The 15,895-nt window shown below is 37.8% G+C and overlaps 3 protein-coding genes across 3 annotated transcripts; 2 read left to right on the top strand and 1 right to left on the bottom strand.

Annotated features, from left to right (window-relative positions):
- The first annotated feature begins 1,510 nt into the window (after positions 1 to 1,510).
- On the top strand, positions 1,511 to 4,000 carry LOC140779656 (zinc finger CCCH domain-containing protein 56-like). The gene is made up of 2 exons (XM_073124844.1): positions 1,511 to 2,671; positions 3,361 to 4,000. The coding sequence occupies exons 1-2, from the start codon at positions 1,918 to 1,920 to the stop codon at positions 3,645 to 3,647; spliced, it is 1,041 nt and encodes a 346-aa protein (XP_072980945.1). The 5' UTR covers positions 1,511 to 1,917; the 3' UTR covers positions 3,648 to 4,000.
- A 970-nt stretch (positions 4,001 to 4,970) lies between these two features.
- On the top strand, positions 4,971 to 7,535 carry LOC140778424 (uncharacterized). Its single transcript, XM_073123124.1, has 2 exons — positions 4,971 to 5,309; positions 6,938 to 7,535. The coding sequence occupies exons 1-2, from the start codon at positions 5,085 to 5,087 to the stop codon at positions 7,172 to 7,174; spliced, it is 462 nt and encodes a 153-aa protein (XP_072979225.1). The 5' UTR covers positions 4,971 to 5,084; the 3' UTR covers positions 7,175 to 7,535.
- Positions 7,536 to 7,940: 405 nt separating this feature from the next.
- LOC140777590 (protein phosphatase EYA) lies at positions 7,941 to 15,382 on the bottom strand. The gene is made up of 6 exons (XM_073121804.1): positions 15,270 to 15,382; positions 13,725 to 14,023; positions 13,068 to 13,235; positions 11,888 to 11,981; positions 9,140 to 9,334; positions 7,941 to 8,662 (listed from the first exon to the last, which is right to left on the bottom strand). Exons 2-6 carry the CDS (start codon positions 13,968 to 13,970, stop codon positions 8,391 to 8,393), a joined length of 975 nt encoding a protein of 324 aa, XP_072977905.1. The 5' UTR covers positions 13,971 to 14,023; positions 15,270 to 15,382; the 3' UTR covers positions 7,941 to 8,390.
- Between the last annotated feature and the right edge of the window lie 513 nt (positions 15,383 to 15,895).

Genomic DNA, 15,895 nt, shown 5'->3' with positions numbered 1-15,895 from the left:
TGTTCATTCACATCGGGGACGAAGGGAATGAAAAAATTATCGTCGCCTCCTCCTCCTCCTCCTCCTCCTCCTAATTGTTGCGAGGACGAGAGACCGACGGCCGCGACGACGACGACGAAGAAGAAGAGGAGGGTAGTCTGCACTGACTTAGCCATGCTGGTTGATTTGAAGAAGACCTACGTGAATTATATATGTGTTTGATGGAGAGGAAGACTGGGGTTCCTTGCATTTTATAGGAAGAAGGATTCAGGAGTTATAGAAAAGTTAAATAGTTGATGTTACTAATATAGCTTAATTAACAATCACTGCTAGTAACTTTTTTTTTAATATGACAGGGAGGTAACCCATAACCCCCAGTAGGCCAGTACCGCTCACCTTCAGTTAAAAGTACAGTTTATAATTTAAATGATCATTCACTGTGATTCTCATAAAAACTTTTACCTTTGATTAATTCTTGACATTCCATGTACAATTCCTAAAGTCTCTTGTCAATCAACATATATATATATGTTCATGGCAAGGGTGATCTCGATCTCTACTCTCAAAGTCAGTTTTCTTTTCAACTCCACCGCACTTTCTTTATTGCTTGCTTTTATATCAGACACCAAACAATACTCCTAAGATATATCATAAATGCTTCTTGTAGGGAAGGAAGCAACTCAATGAGAAGCTTACAAATATGGACCTCAGAGAAAATATATGCGAAGAGAATCGTCCATTAAGTATAACTACTGTCCATTGACATCTAGGATTAAACTTCATGCGCTTACTAGTTCTTAGAAGGGGAGGTAATGAAAGAAGAATATTCATTTACTTCACATGCAAATATTTGTACTGTACAAATTGCAACTTATTTTCTCTCTTCCTTTCTGCTTTTCGTCTTATCATACACAAAGCCTCTTGAGCATGAGCTCGTTGACAAAATCTAAAATTGTCGAATACTAGTTGTTAGTAAAGATATAAATAAGTCAAACATAAGGGAGTTTGGCATTTACTCGGGCTATGTTTGAAATCTGGTTCATCCTGAGCTCTTCTATATTAGAGCTGAGCTTACTTCCAGCTCAACATGAGCTTTAGCCATAGATGAGCTCATTCAAATCTTAAACAAGCAAAGCTTAACTTGAACCTTAAACGGGTTAGGCTTAATTCAAACCGTGTTCAGTTCAAGCATGTTACAAAGTAAGTCAGTTTGTGCTTAGCTCATTTATATTAGAAAAATGAGCCCGAAATAGACAAGGTGAACAATACTTCTTAGAAGTTTTTGGATAGGATACACTTCTATACAGCTCAAAATCTTTCAATTTTTGTATGAGTTGTCCTAGAAATCATTAATTCTTTTGTGGAAATAGATCTCAAAAATCAAATGTTATAATGTCAGTAAGTCAAATTTGTTGTGGAAAAAATTATAGTAACTGATTCCATCTTGCTTCAAAAAAAAAAAAAAAATTAATTTCATCGTGTGTGAGAATTATTTATTCGGAACACGCACGTGTCCGAAACATACAAGGCATGCTCATCAATCGCCCCGCCGCCGCCCCGGATCAAATGGATTTCTAGGGTTTGAATCCTCGCCAACACTTTCTTACCTTTTTAGATCCATAGGTTTCTTCCCAATTAGTTCAAAACGCAAAAATTTGTGCCATTTTAGTCGGGGGGAGATATTTTGGTTGTAACAAGTTACGGTTTTGATCTCTGTTTGTCTTCCAGTTTGATCCTTGTTTCGTTCTTTTTCTTGAATCGCTGTCTTCGAAGGGAAAATCTTTGGAAATTCTGACTGGATTCGCGTAGTTATTGCAACTGTATTAGCTCATCAATTCAAATGTTCTATTCTTCGTTGATGGAATTGCAGTAGTTGGTGTTCTACCAAGTTAATAGTTTGATATCTTCCATTGGTTCCTCTTTACCCAATATTAATTCATGGATTACAATAGCAATGCTATTGAGATAATCCCTGATGCTTCCGGCCCTGAAACCTGGGCAGCGGCGCAAAACGATCAAGCCGCTTGGGCTACCGAGGACGATTACCAGGCTTGGAATGTGGAGTCGACCTCGGTTTCCTCTTCGAATCCTGGCTACGTTGATCGCCAATCCCAATCTCGGGCCGGTAGCGAGCAGCCTCCGAGCAAGAAGCCTCGGGGTTCTTCCCAAGGGGAAGGGAGTGGAATGAGCAAGTCGAGGGCAATCGGAAAGATGTTCTTCAAGACCAAACTTTGCTGCAAGTTCCGAATGGGAACATGCCCGTATGTCACGAATTGCAATTTCGCGCATGGAATGGAGGAGCTCCGGAAGCCACCTCCCAATTGGCAGGAGATTGTGGCAGCTCAGGAGGAGGGGTCGGAGCGGTTGGAACCACGGGAGGAGCATCAAATACCCATTGTCACCTCATCCAATGCAGGCGGAGATAGTCAGAGATCATTCAAAGGAAGGCACTGTAAGAAGTTCTATACTGAGGAGGGGTGCCCTTATGGAGATATGTGTACTTTCCTGCACGACGAGCAGTCAAAGGGTAGGGAAAGTGTGGCAATTAGTCTGTCGCCGACTGTCGGAGGTGGTGGATCAAACGGGGCAAGCCAGAAGCCTTCTAATTGGAAGACAAGGATCTGCAACAAGTGGGAGATGACTGGTTATTGCCCTTTTGGCAGCAAATGCCACTTTGCCCATGGCACGGCTGGTATCATCTTATGATTCTTTTCCTCTTGATCTCTGAGTTTAGTATAAAGACTGAATATATGAGATATCGAATATCTTCCCTTGATTTTATTTGTGAAATGGGCATGATGCTGAGACTTGTAATTAGATTGGGTCAGTCTGCAGATTTTACCATGTATCAAAGTCCTATCTTAGTTGGTCATGGATCTTTAATTGCATATAGTAATTTACAGCTTTTGTTGTAGCTGACCTAACAAATGATTGTGGGAACAGTCTTTGATGTTCTGTTGTTTCTGATTGCATTTGATGAATGGCACTTTCAGTCTTGATAGTTCCTTTTTTTGTTGTTGTTTTCCAATTTTACTATGCATCTCAAAGTCCTGCCTTAGCTGATGATGGGTCTTTGATTACATATAGTATAAAATTTAACTAGTCGTGCTTGTGTTGCATGACAAATGGCATATGTAGTGTATAAAATTAGTTTTGGTGTCTTTAGATTCTGATTTACGTGATAAATAAATATTTATTCATTCTTGATAGTTCAATTAGATTGCTGAATCTTGCAGCATTTTTCTACTTCCCCAAGGGGACTAAACTCTAATTTCTATCGATCGGCAAATATAATCAATAACTTTTCATTATTTTTGTGATAGTGCAAGAACAAGTTTTTGTTCTTAAATCTAGCTTCTCATGGGTTATAAATGGTTGCAGAACTGCTCAGATATGGTGGGGGAACTGCCATTACGGAAGCTGGAGATGCTTCTTCAACTGTTCCAGACTTGAAGCAGGCTGTTGTATCAGCGAAAGCATCTTCTAGGAATTCTATTGCATCAGTCACGTCGGTCCCTCATACAGATGTATACCATATGGGGGTTCCTTTGCAGAGGTCAACTATAGCGAACCAAAGGCAGGGACAAGATCAAAGGCCTCTTCATAAATGGAAAGGTCCAGACAAGATTAGTAGAATTTATGGTGATTGGATTGATGAAAATGATTAGGCCTGGAAATTGTTGACATCATCAGGCATCTTGGAGGGAAGAATGACTCTGCGCTACATACTGATAGTAATCAGATTCTTTTGTGAAGTCATGGTTAAACTGAAACTGGAACATTCTGTATCTGAAGCAATTCGGGCGAAGTTACAGACTCCTTAATTTTGTGCTTATGAATTAGGGATAAAGACCTAGAGGGGTCCTCAGGTCATTTTTGTTTGGTTGTACTTTGTGAGATCATCTTAGCAAAGTCGTTGTATTGGTATTGAACAAAAATCATTGAACCATCAATTGTGCTTCTCAATCCTCACTCAAGCAGAATTTTATTTTGAGCACAACCAATTGCACTAAGTCTTGATGTTTATTACATGATTAATGCAGTAGCTCTGCAAAGATCATGATGTCTGGTTCCTGCTAAAATGCACGACGATCGTCGGTAACCATGCCATATGTATTTCTCAGTATGTTTACAGTGTTCTGATTGTGTGTAGATGGTTGAGATGATGCCATTAGCTTCATAATTTATTGATCTCAGACCTTTGCTGCATAAAAACACTAGAATTAGAATAAGAAGGGCTGCATTTCTCCTTTATTCTCATTATTAATACACCTTGTAACTTTTGCTTCTCCAACTTTAGATATAAACATGACACAATAAGAGGACAAGTGGAGAGAATTATGAGCAAAGTGAAATACCAGTAATATGAATGATGCAGAGACATCTGCAATATAAACATAGTATGAGAATAAGGAGATGTTTCAAATCTTTTAGTATATCTGATATAATAAAGATAAAAATTAAAGGTAATATTATTTTTACCGTTAGTTTTCACATTTTTTATATATCGAAGTTTTGCTCTGATTTGGTTTTAACCTTTTCAAGGTAAGTGCACATTAGCAATCGTTCCATGAGTGTATCAGTCCAAGCTTTACGAAGATTTATTTTATAAAACTTTCTCCGTAATATGGTTCATATGAATGAAATACCTTGTCCACAGATTTTCTTATTAAAGTAAAAAAGAAAGGTAAGTTGATGGAGTAGTAAGAACCACTACTTTGAATCTAGAGTCCACCAAATCAAGGCATAACATATTATAAATTGGATTGATCTAAATTTGCAAGCAAGACTCAAAAATCTCAAAATGATACCCCTTTTTTCTTTCTTTTTTTAAATATGTAGAAATATCCATAACCCCTAGAAAAACTGCAGATGGTATATTCTCCTTTTAGCCCTCATCCTCATACGTTACCCAGTCTCTCCCTTTAATGGCATATTGGGAAATTTGATCCCTTAGTTTGTACGAGTAGATGACTCCTTCCATCCTTTGTCGAACTCAGTAAAAGAGGAGTCGAATAGAAAAATAAGACTCCTCTCTTTCTCTCTTCGGAGTTGTTGAGATCCTCCTCTCCATTTGGATTCATTCTTGGGGATCAGCAGGTCGAATGGGATTCCTTCGAAGAGTAGCTGGGCTCTTTGGCCTTGGAAGGGACGAGGCTCACGAGGCAACGGATGGCGGCGCCGGAGGCGAGGGCGGCGGCGATCGGACGGCGAACACTGCGGCGTCGAGTACCACGAGAGGATTCGGAGTGCAGATCCCCGTGGCCGTCGATAGGCCGGTCGCCGGCCCGGTTGTTGTTGCTTGTGATCATGGCGAGGGTGGAGTACAGGTACTAACATCTAGCTCTCATCGCCGGGACAATAAAAAGATGGGATTTTATTATGTGGGTTGTTGCTTATATCAAAAATGGTGGGATGAGTTTCTTAAAAAATCCCGATTTCGTGAATTGGGTCATCGTGGTTGTCGTACTTGATTTTATCCTTGATTAAGAGGATTATGACTGGTTGAAAGAGGCCGAATGGCTGATGTTGGATTGCTAGAATTTAATGATAACTACATCTGATTTGTTCCGGGACGTTACTTATCAATCCTTTTCTGTTTTCTGAGCTTCCTTTTAGGTTGTACATAGGCTAAAGATTAAATTTGTGAAGTCAAACATCCCGATTTGTTACAAGAGGAAATTTTTTTTTTATTGATATAGATTTATAATGGAAGGGTTGGATGTTATCATGTGCAAGGAGATGTAGATCATCGCATGGTACCAATCGGGAAGAAGTTGTAGCAAATCTATAGGCTATTTGTTAGCCAGGATGTTGAAAGCCGCTTCACTAGGCAAGGGAGCACATTACTGGGAAGTTCTGTGAAAAATGATATCTAGATGATGCATAGGGAGCAACAATTTAGGTGGGCAGTTAGCTAAATTTTCTTTGTAGGGAAACCTTTTTGCTCGATGAGAACTTTGTTCTAAACTGAATATTGAGCAATATCTTAGTTGTAATTTACTGGAGATATGCTATTTTTTTCAAGAAGGCCCTTAATGTTCCGAATGGTCTGATGATTGTTGTATTGGCACTTGACACCATTTATCCGATGACAAAAATGGGTGGAAGCTCTCAAGGGAAGCATACAATGGTATTAGTTTGTGTTGATATTATTTATTAGACATTAATCACTGGGTGAAATCTCAAGAAGAAGAGTACAGTGGTTTATGAGTTTTAGTCGGACATCTGTCAGAGACTATCTTTAGAAACTCTATATATTTTGACTTTATTATCTAAGATTTTGATGTTTTATGGATTTTATGTCACTTAAGATAAATAAACATAATGAGTTTCAAGCAGGGAATTTATATCCACTGCCTTGAAATATTCCTTCCATTTGTTGTTCCAGTTCAATTAATGGAGTTTGGTTATTTGAATGTGTTTGTTTCCTCAAAATTCAGCATTCAATTGAGAAATGTTTGATAGGAAATATTATTATTGACCGGACAAACAACAAAGTCTTGGTCAGTAGCCCATGATCCTGTATGTTGGAAACCTGCAAGCAGCTTTATATTTGTAAGCAAAAAAATTGAAGTGAAGCACTTACGATGCTCAAACCCTATATACATTCATATCATAAGGTGTACCTCTTATTTGCTCGTTGTCAATTAATTGCAGTATCTTCCTCCACATTCGTCCTTAGTATGCTTTTATTTTTTTCTGACTCACCTCAATGTCCTTATTTCCTGAATAAGAGGTAGCTTGACTCCTATTACTTCCTTTATTCCCTTCTACTGGCTTTAGAACTGCTTAAAAATCTTTCAACATTTTACTCCTTAATGAGATACTTAGGAAGTCCTTTTGGCCCAGGAGTAAATCTTTGTGATGCCTTCTGTTGCTAGGCTGCTTTGATATCCCTTGTACTTTTTCAGTTAGATTTGTTCAGTTACTCATATCCGTGACTTTCTTAAATCAGGGATTCAGGTGGTATACAAGAAAACTAAGAATCGATGAGGACGGGGATGTAGCAGATGAGTTCTTGGATGAGATTGTAACGGAGATGTCCTGCACAGATAACCAGATAGCAGTACCCAAGTTCCAGGTGAAATACAACACCAGACCCACTGCCTTAGCAATGAGAAAGCAGACTGTTGCTGTTGACGGTAATATCCGCCAAAGCTTGGAGTACCGAGGGAGACTAAGGTGGGTGTAATGGGACAACTGACTGAATTCTCACAAGTATCAGCTACCACTTGGATTCTCCAGATTATGGAAGAAAGATTCTAGGCCAAAGGATCATCAGAATACAGTCTTTTCTTGTGTTCAGAATCCAGTCGCTGGTGTAGTGGTGTGCTATGGGAATGATGGTACTTCTCTGCGAACCTAATCCGACATTGAACTTGATATCATATCAGGCTGTTTGTAATGTTTTCTATTCTTTAACTTGAATTGTCAATCTTATTCATTTACCTTGTAGTCGTAATGGTGTTAGTTCATGATCAAAAGCAGACAGAAAGAAACTTGTAGCAGTTATGCACAAATATATAGAGTTTGTAATATCTCTTAGTACACTACTACTACATTTGTGAAAATTGCTTTCCTAGATAGCTGGAAAGACGATTAAAGGGAAGCAACTAGGATAATCTACATTAGGAAAGAGGGCTCAGGTGCCTGTCACAACTACCTTGTAGATCTTTTGCCTTCGCTTCATTTTCTCTTTTTCCTTCTTTCTTTTGCATAGGAACCAAGTTCCCACACTGCAAAATCTTAATTTTGGAGAAGTGATTTCAGAATTCATTCCCTAATAAAGGAGAAAGAAAGATATCCAAATCACTGATAAGCTGGTTTTTCTTCTCAAGCCGAAATAAAAGAAGACAAATAGGTAAGTGCAGATGGGGACTATGATCCGGGATTAAAGAATTCATGACATGGATGCATTATGTAATAAAAAGCATGCAACTGGAGGCACAGATAATAAATTGATGCAAAACACCAATGCCAGAGTTGCTGCTACTTGATACTAAAAGATAAATACAATCTGGTGCCCAACCACCTACAAGCTTGCCATCCCAGAAAAAAGTGAGATGTCCAAAGCATGTCCTATTCACACAATTTTATCCTTTTGTACAAGGGCTGTCTGCATCTAGAAGCAATATATATATATATATATTAGACAATGATATACTGGCGGTGTCCACAAGGCATTATAATGCATCATTCAGATGGCAGTTGCTTCCAGGAGAAGGTTTGTCAAGAAGCAAATTGCAACGCAAGACAGGCGCTTGCTCGGAAACCTTAGAACATTTACAGAGAGGTTCTAGCCTGACTGCTAATTCCCTGGTAGAGAGATTTTGAAACTACAATTCCCTTCAGAGAGAATATAAGGAATATCAGATGAGTTTCTGTACAGATTGCTAATCAAAGCAAGTTCAATTGACGCCGCAGCCTCTTTTAGCATCAGCATCTGGTGGTCCATATATTACGTCGATGTAGCTCTGAATTGTCCCCAAAGTTAGACCTGGAAATCTATGAGGACCATTGGGTCGCATATCTATTTTGACTAACGGCCATCTCATTGCTTCTGCAGCAGCACATTCTTCTAATCCATCACCAATCACACAGAACTGGACATTTGGACCAGTGAAACGCTTCTTAATCCAATTGAAGCATTGGAGTTTCCCCACTTCCCATGAGCTGTAAACTGGAATAACGAATGCAAATAACTTTAGCTAGTGGATTCACAATAAATCATCATCATTTGTACTGCAAATTACAACTGATCTTCTGCAGGAAATAATGTCTCATCTTCTAGGTCATGCACATATTACACCATCGAAATGATGTCATGGAGCATTTTGTTTCTCCTCAAGATGCAAGCATTTTTAACTACCTTTCTTAATCTTTCAATCAGGTCTCTCTACTCATGAAAAGCATCAGGGAAAGATAAGTTAATGAATTAGCTTCTGCCGGTAGCTGTTTCAAGTCTTATCTCTTTCTTTATTCAACATATGAGATAAGAACATTCATTAAGATGGTTCCATCTAAAGTTGCATTGTAACTCAAAAAGACCAGTAGATTATTATTCTTATTATGATTTAGGCTTTTAGCTAGTCTTTACTCACAAACCAGTGATGCAGGAATGGAGAAATTGAAGAATGTCAGAAAGGAAAGAATTTACCATTATCATGCGAAATCACATCATCCAAACGATACAGCAAACACTTGACAAGACTGGGAATTAATGATCCAGAAGTAACTAACACATTGATACTTTGACGTTCTGTTTTGATAGAAACAGGAGCCAATTCAGATGAAACAACATCAGGATTTGAGACCATATTTCTGCCCAAAGCTTTCTCCAGCAAAGCATGCCCTGCAAAACCAAGGACAAGAATTTAACAAGAATGTAAAAGTGACAAAATGAATAATGGATACAGCATGTCAGTCTTGTAAACCAACATAGAAGCAGATTAAAGTAAAATTTATGCATGAGAAAGACAAATAGAGTGGATTATTGTCACATGCATGAATATTGTCCATTCACTAAGAAGAAACACTCAAAAATAGGAGAAATTAAACATACAATGCAAAAGGTGAAATATGTTATAATAGACCAATATTTAAGAGTTATTATGATATTGATAAAATTCTAATATGAATTATTTAGTTTCAGAGAGAACTTAGGAAGCCTAGATTATGCAGAAGCTGCAAACCACCTTCTGCAAGAAATTAAAGGTACATATATCTTAGTAGAAAAAAAAATCCTTTTCTTTTCTCATGGAAGTCAATTAACTAGGTGCAATTGTCTAGAAGGAGGAATTAAGCTATTTCATCTTCTGGAAACTTTTGTCACCATATTGCACTCTGTATTGGTTTCTAAAGTAACACATTATTGTATAAAGAGATAATTTCCTTTTTACCTATGAACTATCACTATTTTCTATACTAATTCTTTAAACTATTAGAAATACATCACTTGACTCCTTTCATTAGGATTATGTTACCTATATGTTTATAAATTGTCATATGATAGTCATGCGACAACAATATGACGAAAATACCACTTATAAGCACGTGCAAGTCATGGGTAACAACGAGAGATTTTTACCTTGACAAACCCTTAGCTTGTCAAACACAAATTCTCCTCCTATGCCTCCTCTTTTATGTCTTCCATGCCGCCCGCTATCGTCTCATCCTCTCCCGCGGTCCCAACCTATCGGCCGTTAGCAACGACATCATCTCCTTCCTCCCTAAGCTCTGACTCGTCGTCACCACTAGCATCGACATCGACCTCAACGCCTACCGCTGCCGGGTCGTCCATGTTACCTTACGCTAGACTCAACTGTGAGGGAGAGGCACATATGGTGTAGGAACCGAGGATGTAGGCGGTGTAGTAAGAAATGTAGGCATTCTGTCGACAGCGGAGGAAGGTGAGGTCAGCGAGGGACTTGGGAGATGAGGGACATACAATGGAGGATGCTGAGGGACGGGAGCTCAAGATCATCTGGCTTGATCATGGCAGCATGCCAGATGGAGCTTAGAATAAGGACGTCAGACTCATCATCATTGTGGCATGGCATGTCGTGGAATAAGGCTACGAGAGCGGTCCGACGGAGGTGGGCGCTTGGTTCCTTTGTTGAGAAAAAAAAGCAGCAGTAGCAGTTGGTAGCGCTCTTCTTTGAGAAAGTGGCCTTCTTCCTCTTCTTTCTAGTAGTGCATGGAGCTTAGAACAAGGACGTCAAACTCATCATCGTCGTGGCATGGCATGTCGTGGAATAAGGCTACGAGAGCGACCCGACAGAGGTGGGCGTTTGGTTCCTTTGTTGAGCAACAGAAGCAGCAATAGCAGTTAGCAGTGCTCTTCTTTGAGAAGGTGGCCTTCCACCTCTTTTTTATAGTAGTGCTGGCTACCATGGCTACTAGCTTAATTAATTTCTTCTTCATTTGCTCGGGAAAGAATATTATAAAAGGTGATGATATACTGACACGTAGCAGCGCATGAGAACGGGAAGAGAATTCAAACTTGAGTGATGTCAGATGTGAGAAGATGGCAACCAACGTTTTGTGGCGCGTCTCGACGGTGGATCAGTATGTGAAGAAGGGGTTGTGGGTTTTGAAGGGAAATTACGCTTTCTAGGCAACAACCAAATCCGTTACCGCTCGCCATCAGCAACGGATCTCAACTAGCCTCTGATAGATCTTGACGACGACCTTGGAGGACTTTGTTCACCTCGGACCAAGACTTGGGGCAATGGTCACAAACGGCAGGCAATAGTGCATGAGGTGCTCAGGACAGAAAGAGGAAAGGAAGAGGCAATTTTGGGCACGAGGGCAATGAAATAACTTGAAAAAAAAAATTAAAATGTATTGTATTATCTAAGCCACTTAATTATCCCATCATTATAAATTAAGGAGTAATTTAGTTATTTTCTCGATTCCATCTACGATGTCAAGGGAATAAAATATTTTTAATAGTTTAGAGGATTATTATGTACCAAAAAAAAGTTCACGAGAGCACTGTGAAAAATGGTGATGGTTCAAAAGGTGAAAATGAAATCATTCATAACATAAATAATCATCACTTCAACATCCTTGACCAACATGGTTTAAGATCACATTCCATGCTACCATATTAAGTTAGATATAAGATCCCATCTTAAAAGATAGTTTAATCTTTATAAATTTGTTTACCTATTACAAGTTGTGCCAAACTGCCAATATCACTAGCAATTGCTATGGTTTTCTGTAATTTGCTAGAAGGTACCTTTGTTTTCTTTCAAAGTCAACAACTGATGTCAGTGGACTCTGTACGTGTGAAGAATATCAAAAGTTCAATGATAAATTAATTATATAACAACATGGAGAAACCAAACTTGACAGCCAAATCTATGCAAATGATATAAGAAGTTTATGTAAAACAGCATACCTGAGGAAAGCCATCTGTCAGTATAACTATCTGTCAAACTATATAATTCATCCCAGATTTTAATCATTTTCTCGTCCAGGATATTATGCAAACCCTGCATCACCCATTGACCCCAGGTCATAATCATATCTGGGAATAAAAATGGCTAAGATAACATATATTAACATATTCATATCAACAGAAAGCAATCCATAAGTTTTGCTTTCTCACAGATGTTTCTAACTTTCGATTACTAAAATAAGTCAAAAGATGAGCCCTTCAAGGTTCCAATTGGGGGAATGCAATTTCAAAATAGATCAAAGAAAAATATATTCTCAGATATGATAAAAAAAAAGACAATAATGAAAAAAGAATTGGACTCTTAATAGTCTTTACTCCACATGTCATATGCTTTTGTGGATAGAAACTTTTGAAAACCACAATACCAGTAAAGTTGAATTAACCATTCAGAAAACCAGTCTAACCTATTGAAACAAAAGACTCGAAATTTGACTTAAATAATGCATTAAATATAAGTCACAGAAAGTATCAAACTAGACCAATTTTTTGATCCACATAATAAATGATCTCAGATTTAAGCCACATGTCAAGATCTTAACAATATCGTAAGTATCAGGTGAGACTGGCCAATGCCACTAGAAGATGTTTGCCAACTTCAAGAATCAGTGTCAGGGCCAGAGAGAGGTTTTAAGACAAATGAATGCACAAAGAAACAGCCACCATGCAATGTTTTAGAGAGCAGGATAGGCATTTAACTATGTGAAGGTGATAATTCAGGGCAGACAGAGAAAAAGCTGCATGCCAATGTTTGCCCCTGCTGCCTGTGCCTGGGAACTATGTAGTATACTGGGCATACACATTCAGAATTTCAGCATAGTATGATTGTATACCTATCTAACAATCTTTGGACACAAAATACAAAGGAATGCAGCAATATGCTAAAACCTGAACTAATGTTTGGGTATAGAAGTACAAATTGAGCAAATACAGAGTTTGTTAGTTTGGACATTGCAATAAATTAAGATCATCGATCAACACATCAGACTGTCACAATAATAATAAATCATATGAAAAGCTTCAGAGCAAGCAATTTTTAGATCATTCCACAAAATAAAGAATTACAAGTCATAAAATTAAAATCATGTATGAAAAGGAATACTTTCTGACAACAGTAGAACACCTGTGCATACTTCTCAGCAATGGAACGGTGCCGGTAAGCAAGTTTCCTTTTGTTGGGATCATCATAAGGAGAACTAAAGACGTCATTTTTGAAATCGTAATCTGACAAATCTCGTCCATCATCATACTCACTCAAAGAACTAAGAAAAGGCTCATTGTAGTTCTCAATCTGTATATAATGCCCATTAGAAGAAATTTAAATTTCAGTAACCACTTACCAGAAGAATATCAGAGAATCTCATGTCATATATCAACTTAAGAGTTAGATAGAAAAAGAAATGATGAAGCTCAAGGCATAACACATAGTAGATGGAAATTTGCCTGATGTTAGCCCTGCCATCTGTTAACCAAATCCTTTGCGGAACCAAACTCCTGATAGAAAGAATGCCAAGAATGCCTTCCTTGCAGACAATATAATGGGTTCCACAAAATGACAAACTAACCACTGGGACATATTTAAAGCCAGCTAAATAATCCTAACATAGACCTTTCTTATCAACCTTGTCAGCTTGCTACATATTTGGATATGATGCTCAGCAACATTCATGGCTGGTAAAGTAGACTGGCCGAGCAATCAATGACTCATGTTTACAGGAAGTAAAATGAAAAGGCAAAGAACAAAGAAAATTTTTCAGGGCATCATGAATAATACACTAACCTCTTCATAAAAAAAGTGTTCATCACATACTTGAAGAATAAGATTCTCCCAACGCTTTCCAATTTCAAGACCCGTTTTGAAGTCCTTCAAGCCATGAAAAACTCCAGCATAAGTCCCATCCAGTAAAGATTTCAACAGAATAAGTGTCTCATCCATGTCCCATATATACACAGTCATAGGATGATCTTCAACAGCAATCATGGAATCTTGTCTGTTCTGACATGGAGCCGTACAATTATCATTCATATTGCGATTCTTCCCTCTGCAAGAAACTTATGCACAAAAGGGTCTGCAGAACACTGCACAGGGAGAGATATATGGCCTTAAGGAGCTGACCAGAGCAACGTAACAGAGAATATAAGAAGTACTCAAAACTCAAAAAGCAGGGTGCAAAGAATAGGTGCACTAAAAAACTTGGTGAAAAGTAAAGTTGGGAATTACAAATGAGCATGTGTAAGGTTATAATAATGAAATTCAGAGGGAACACGCAACAACTGACAAAAGAATCTCCAGTGTTGGCCTTTGATATCAGTGCAGGCCAAGATTCTGTATATATTCTTTAAATATGAAAAATTTAGCTCAGAATCAGCTTTTCTCCAGCAGATGCCTATACAGGGAGAACATCAGATCTACCTTGTCCTGTATTAAGCCTTGGTAACACAATAGTTTGGTCTTAAGACAATGAGAAAACATAAAAGATTGAACAAGAAGGAAAAACAAGCATCTGTTAATAATGACCTCGTGTTCCACAATTTCACAGCAGCAACAACCACTACCTCAAATCCTCATTCCAATACCAAAGAACTCGTCTTTTCTCATAAAAGTTTCGCCATGGACAATTAGAAGCATTAATTCAATTCAAAGAATGAAGAACGGTAAAATGAGACAGGATGAATATTTGATATACTATCATGATGCCATAATAAACAGTTCACAGAAACAAGTAGAAGTTAGTTTACCAAAAACTTCTAGTTTTTAATTTACATATGCTGCATCGCAACTCACAAGGAAATCAATTGTTTTCGTAACAAAATCTCCTGATTCCAAAACTTCAACTTTATTTTTACTTAGATAATCAAATTCAGAAAGAAATTTGTTAGCATTGTGCATCTTGTTTCCTTAAACCATGTCAGTACCTAGTGCTTGACCTTCATTCCCTTATCGATTTTAGCAATTTTAGCATCTCCCCCGACTTAAAATCTAACATATACAGATTTAAGTTGGGAACTTGGATACAATAGATCAAAACAAGGGCATGCAAATGAAAGAACTCATTTCTATCCCACATTTCAGATTCGTAGGTAACGCTGCTTAATCTTCGCACAAAATAAATCTTCCATATTAATCAGAGCTCAAAACTAAAACGGAATCGAGAGCTTGATGATTTTCTCCACAAAAATCATACTTGCCTACGAACTCAACCATCTACTTCCAAAAAAACTGCGAAAGCAAGCAAACCAACTTAAGGATCGATCGAGCTCTCGATAACAATTAAATCAGAATAATTGCTCCAATAAATCGAGGAGGAGGACTCCAAATTCTTACCTCCTCTCGGGATTTTTCTCTTCTTGCTCAGATCGATCGAAACGGCTGATGGGAACTCTAAATGGAGTTTATTTATAGGCTGCTTACTACTAGTACTATCTCATAAATAATGGACGAGATTTTCTTTTTCTTTTTTTCTTTTATTAAGCACGCAGCCGTCGGATTTAAAGTAGACGGTTCAGAGAATCCGCCCACTTGCAACGGGAGCCCACTGATTTGTGATGGGATATTCGCATATATATATATATATATATATATAATACGAGTTTTTGACCAAATTAACCCTCTTTCTAATTTGTTCAGGCGATCGCCATTCAGTTTCTTAATCAGCAGAAATCGACCCCATTATCAAAATACAATTTTTAGAGTTTTTTTTACTGATTTAACCTTAGTAAATCTCGAAAAGACTATCGTATCCTAAAAAATAATTTATACACATAGCCCGTGTAAAATATATGCTCTAATTTTCAACGTCATGTGTATTAATATTTTAAAACAGATAGACCACGCACCACCTATGTAATTTATACGTATTACCTGTGTAAAATGTACGCTCTAATTTTTTTATAATATACGCATCGAGATTTTTTTTAAAAAAATAATGCATCATCTATATAATATATATA

Source organism: Typha angustifolia, chromosome 15 (assembly GCF_048772165.1).
Source record: "Typha angustifolia cultivar Huaian chromosome 15, ASM4877216v1, whole genome shotgun sequence".
Lineage (NCBI taxonomy): Eukaryota > Viridiplantae > Streptophyta > Magnoliopsida > Poales > Typhaceae > Typha > Typha angustifolia.
This window is presented reverse-complemented; position numbering and strand designations above follow the sequence as displayed.

What these genes read in the sequence shown, in the direction of transcription:
- LOC140777590 (XM_073121804.1), bottom strand. Translation starts at nt 13,970, where the DNA reads ATGAATGATAATTGTACGGCTCCATGTCAGAACAGACAAGATTCCATG. An exon ending in AACACTTTTTTTATGAAGAG is followed by an intron (nt 13,236 to 13,724) that starts GTTAGTGTATTA and finishes CATTATATACAG; the next exon opens with ATTGAGAACTACAATGAGCC. An exon ending in TGACAGATGGCTTTCCTCAG is followed by an intron (nt 9,335 to 11,887) that starts GTATGCTGTTTT and finishes TTGGTTTTGCAG; the next exon opens with GGCATGCTTTGCTGGAGAAA.
- LOC140778424 (XM_073123124.1), top strand. Translation starts at nt 5,085, where the DNA reads ATGGGATTCCTTCGAAGAGTAGCTGGGCTCTTTGGCCTTGGAAGGGAC. An exon ending in ATGGCGAGGGTGGAGTACAG is followed by an intron (nt 5,310 to 6,937) that starts GTACTAACATCT and finishes TTCTTAAATCAG; the next exon opens with GGATTCAGGTGGTATACAAG.
- LOC140779656 (XM_073124844.1), top strand. Translation starts at nt 1,918, where the DNA reads ATGGATTACAATAGCAATGCTATTGAGATAATCCCTGATGCTTCCGGC. An exon ending in CTTTGCCCATGGCACGGCTG is followed by an intron (nt 2,672 to 3,360) that starts GTATCATCTTAT and finishes AAATGGTTGCAG; the next exon opens with AACTGCTCAGATATGGTGGG.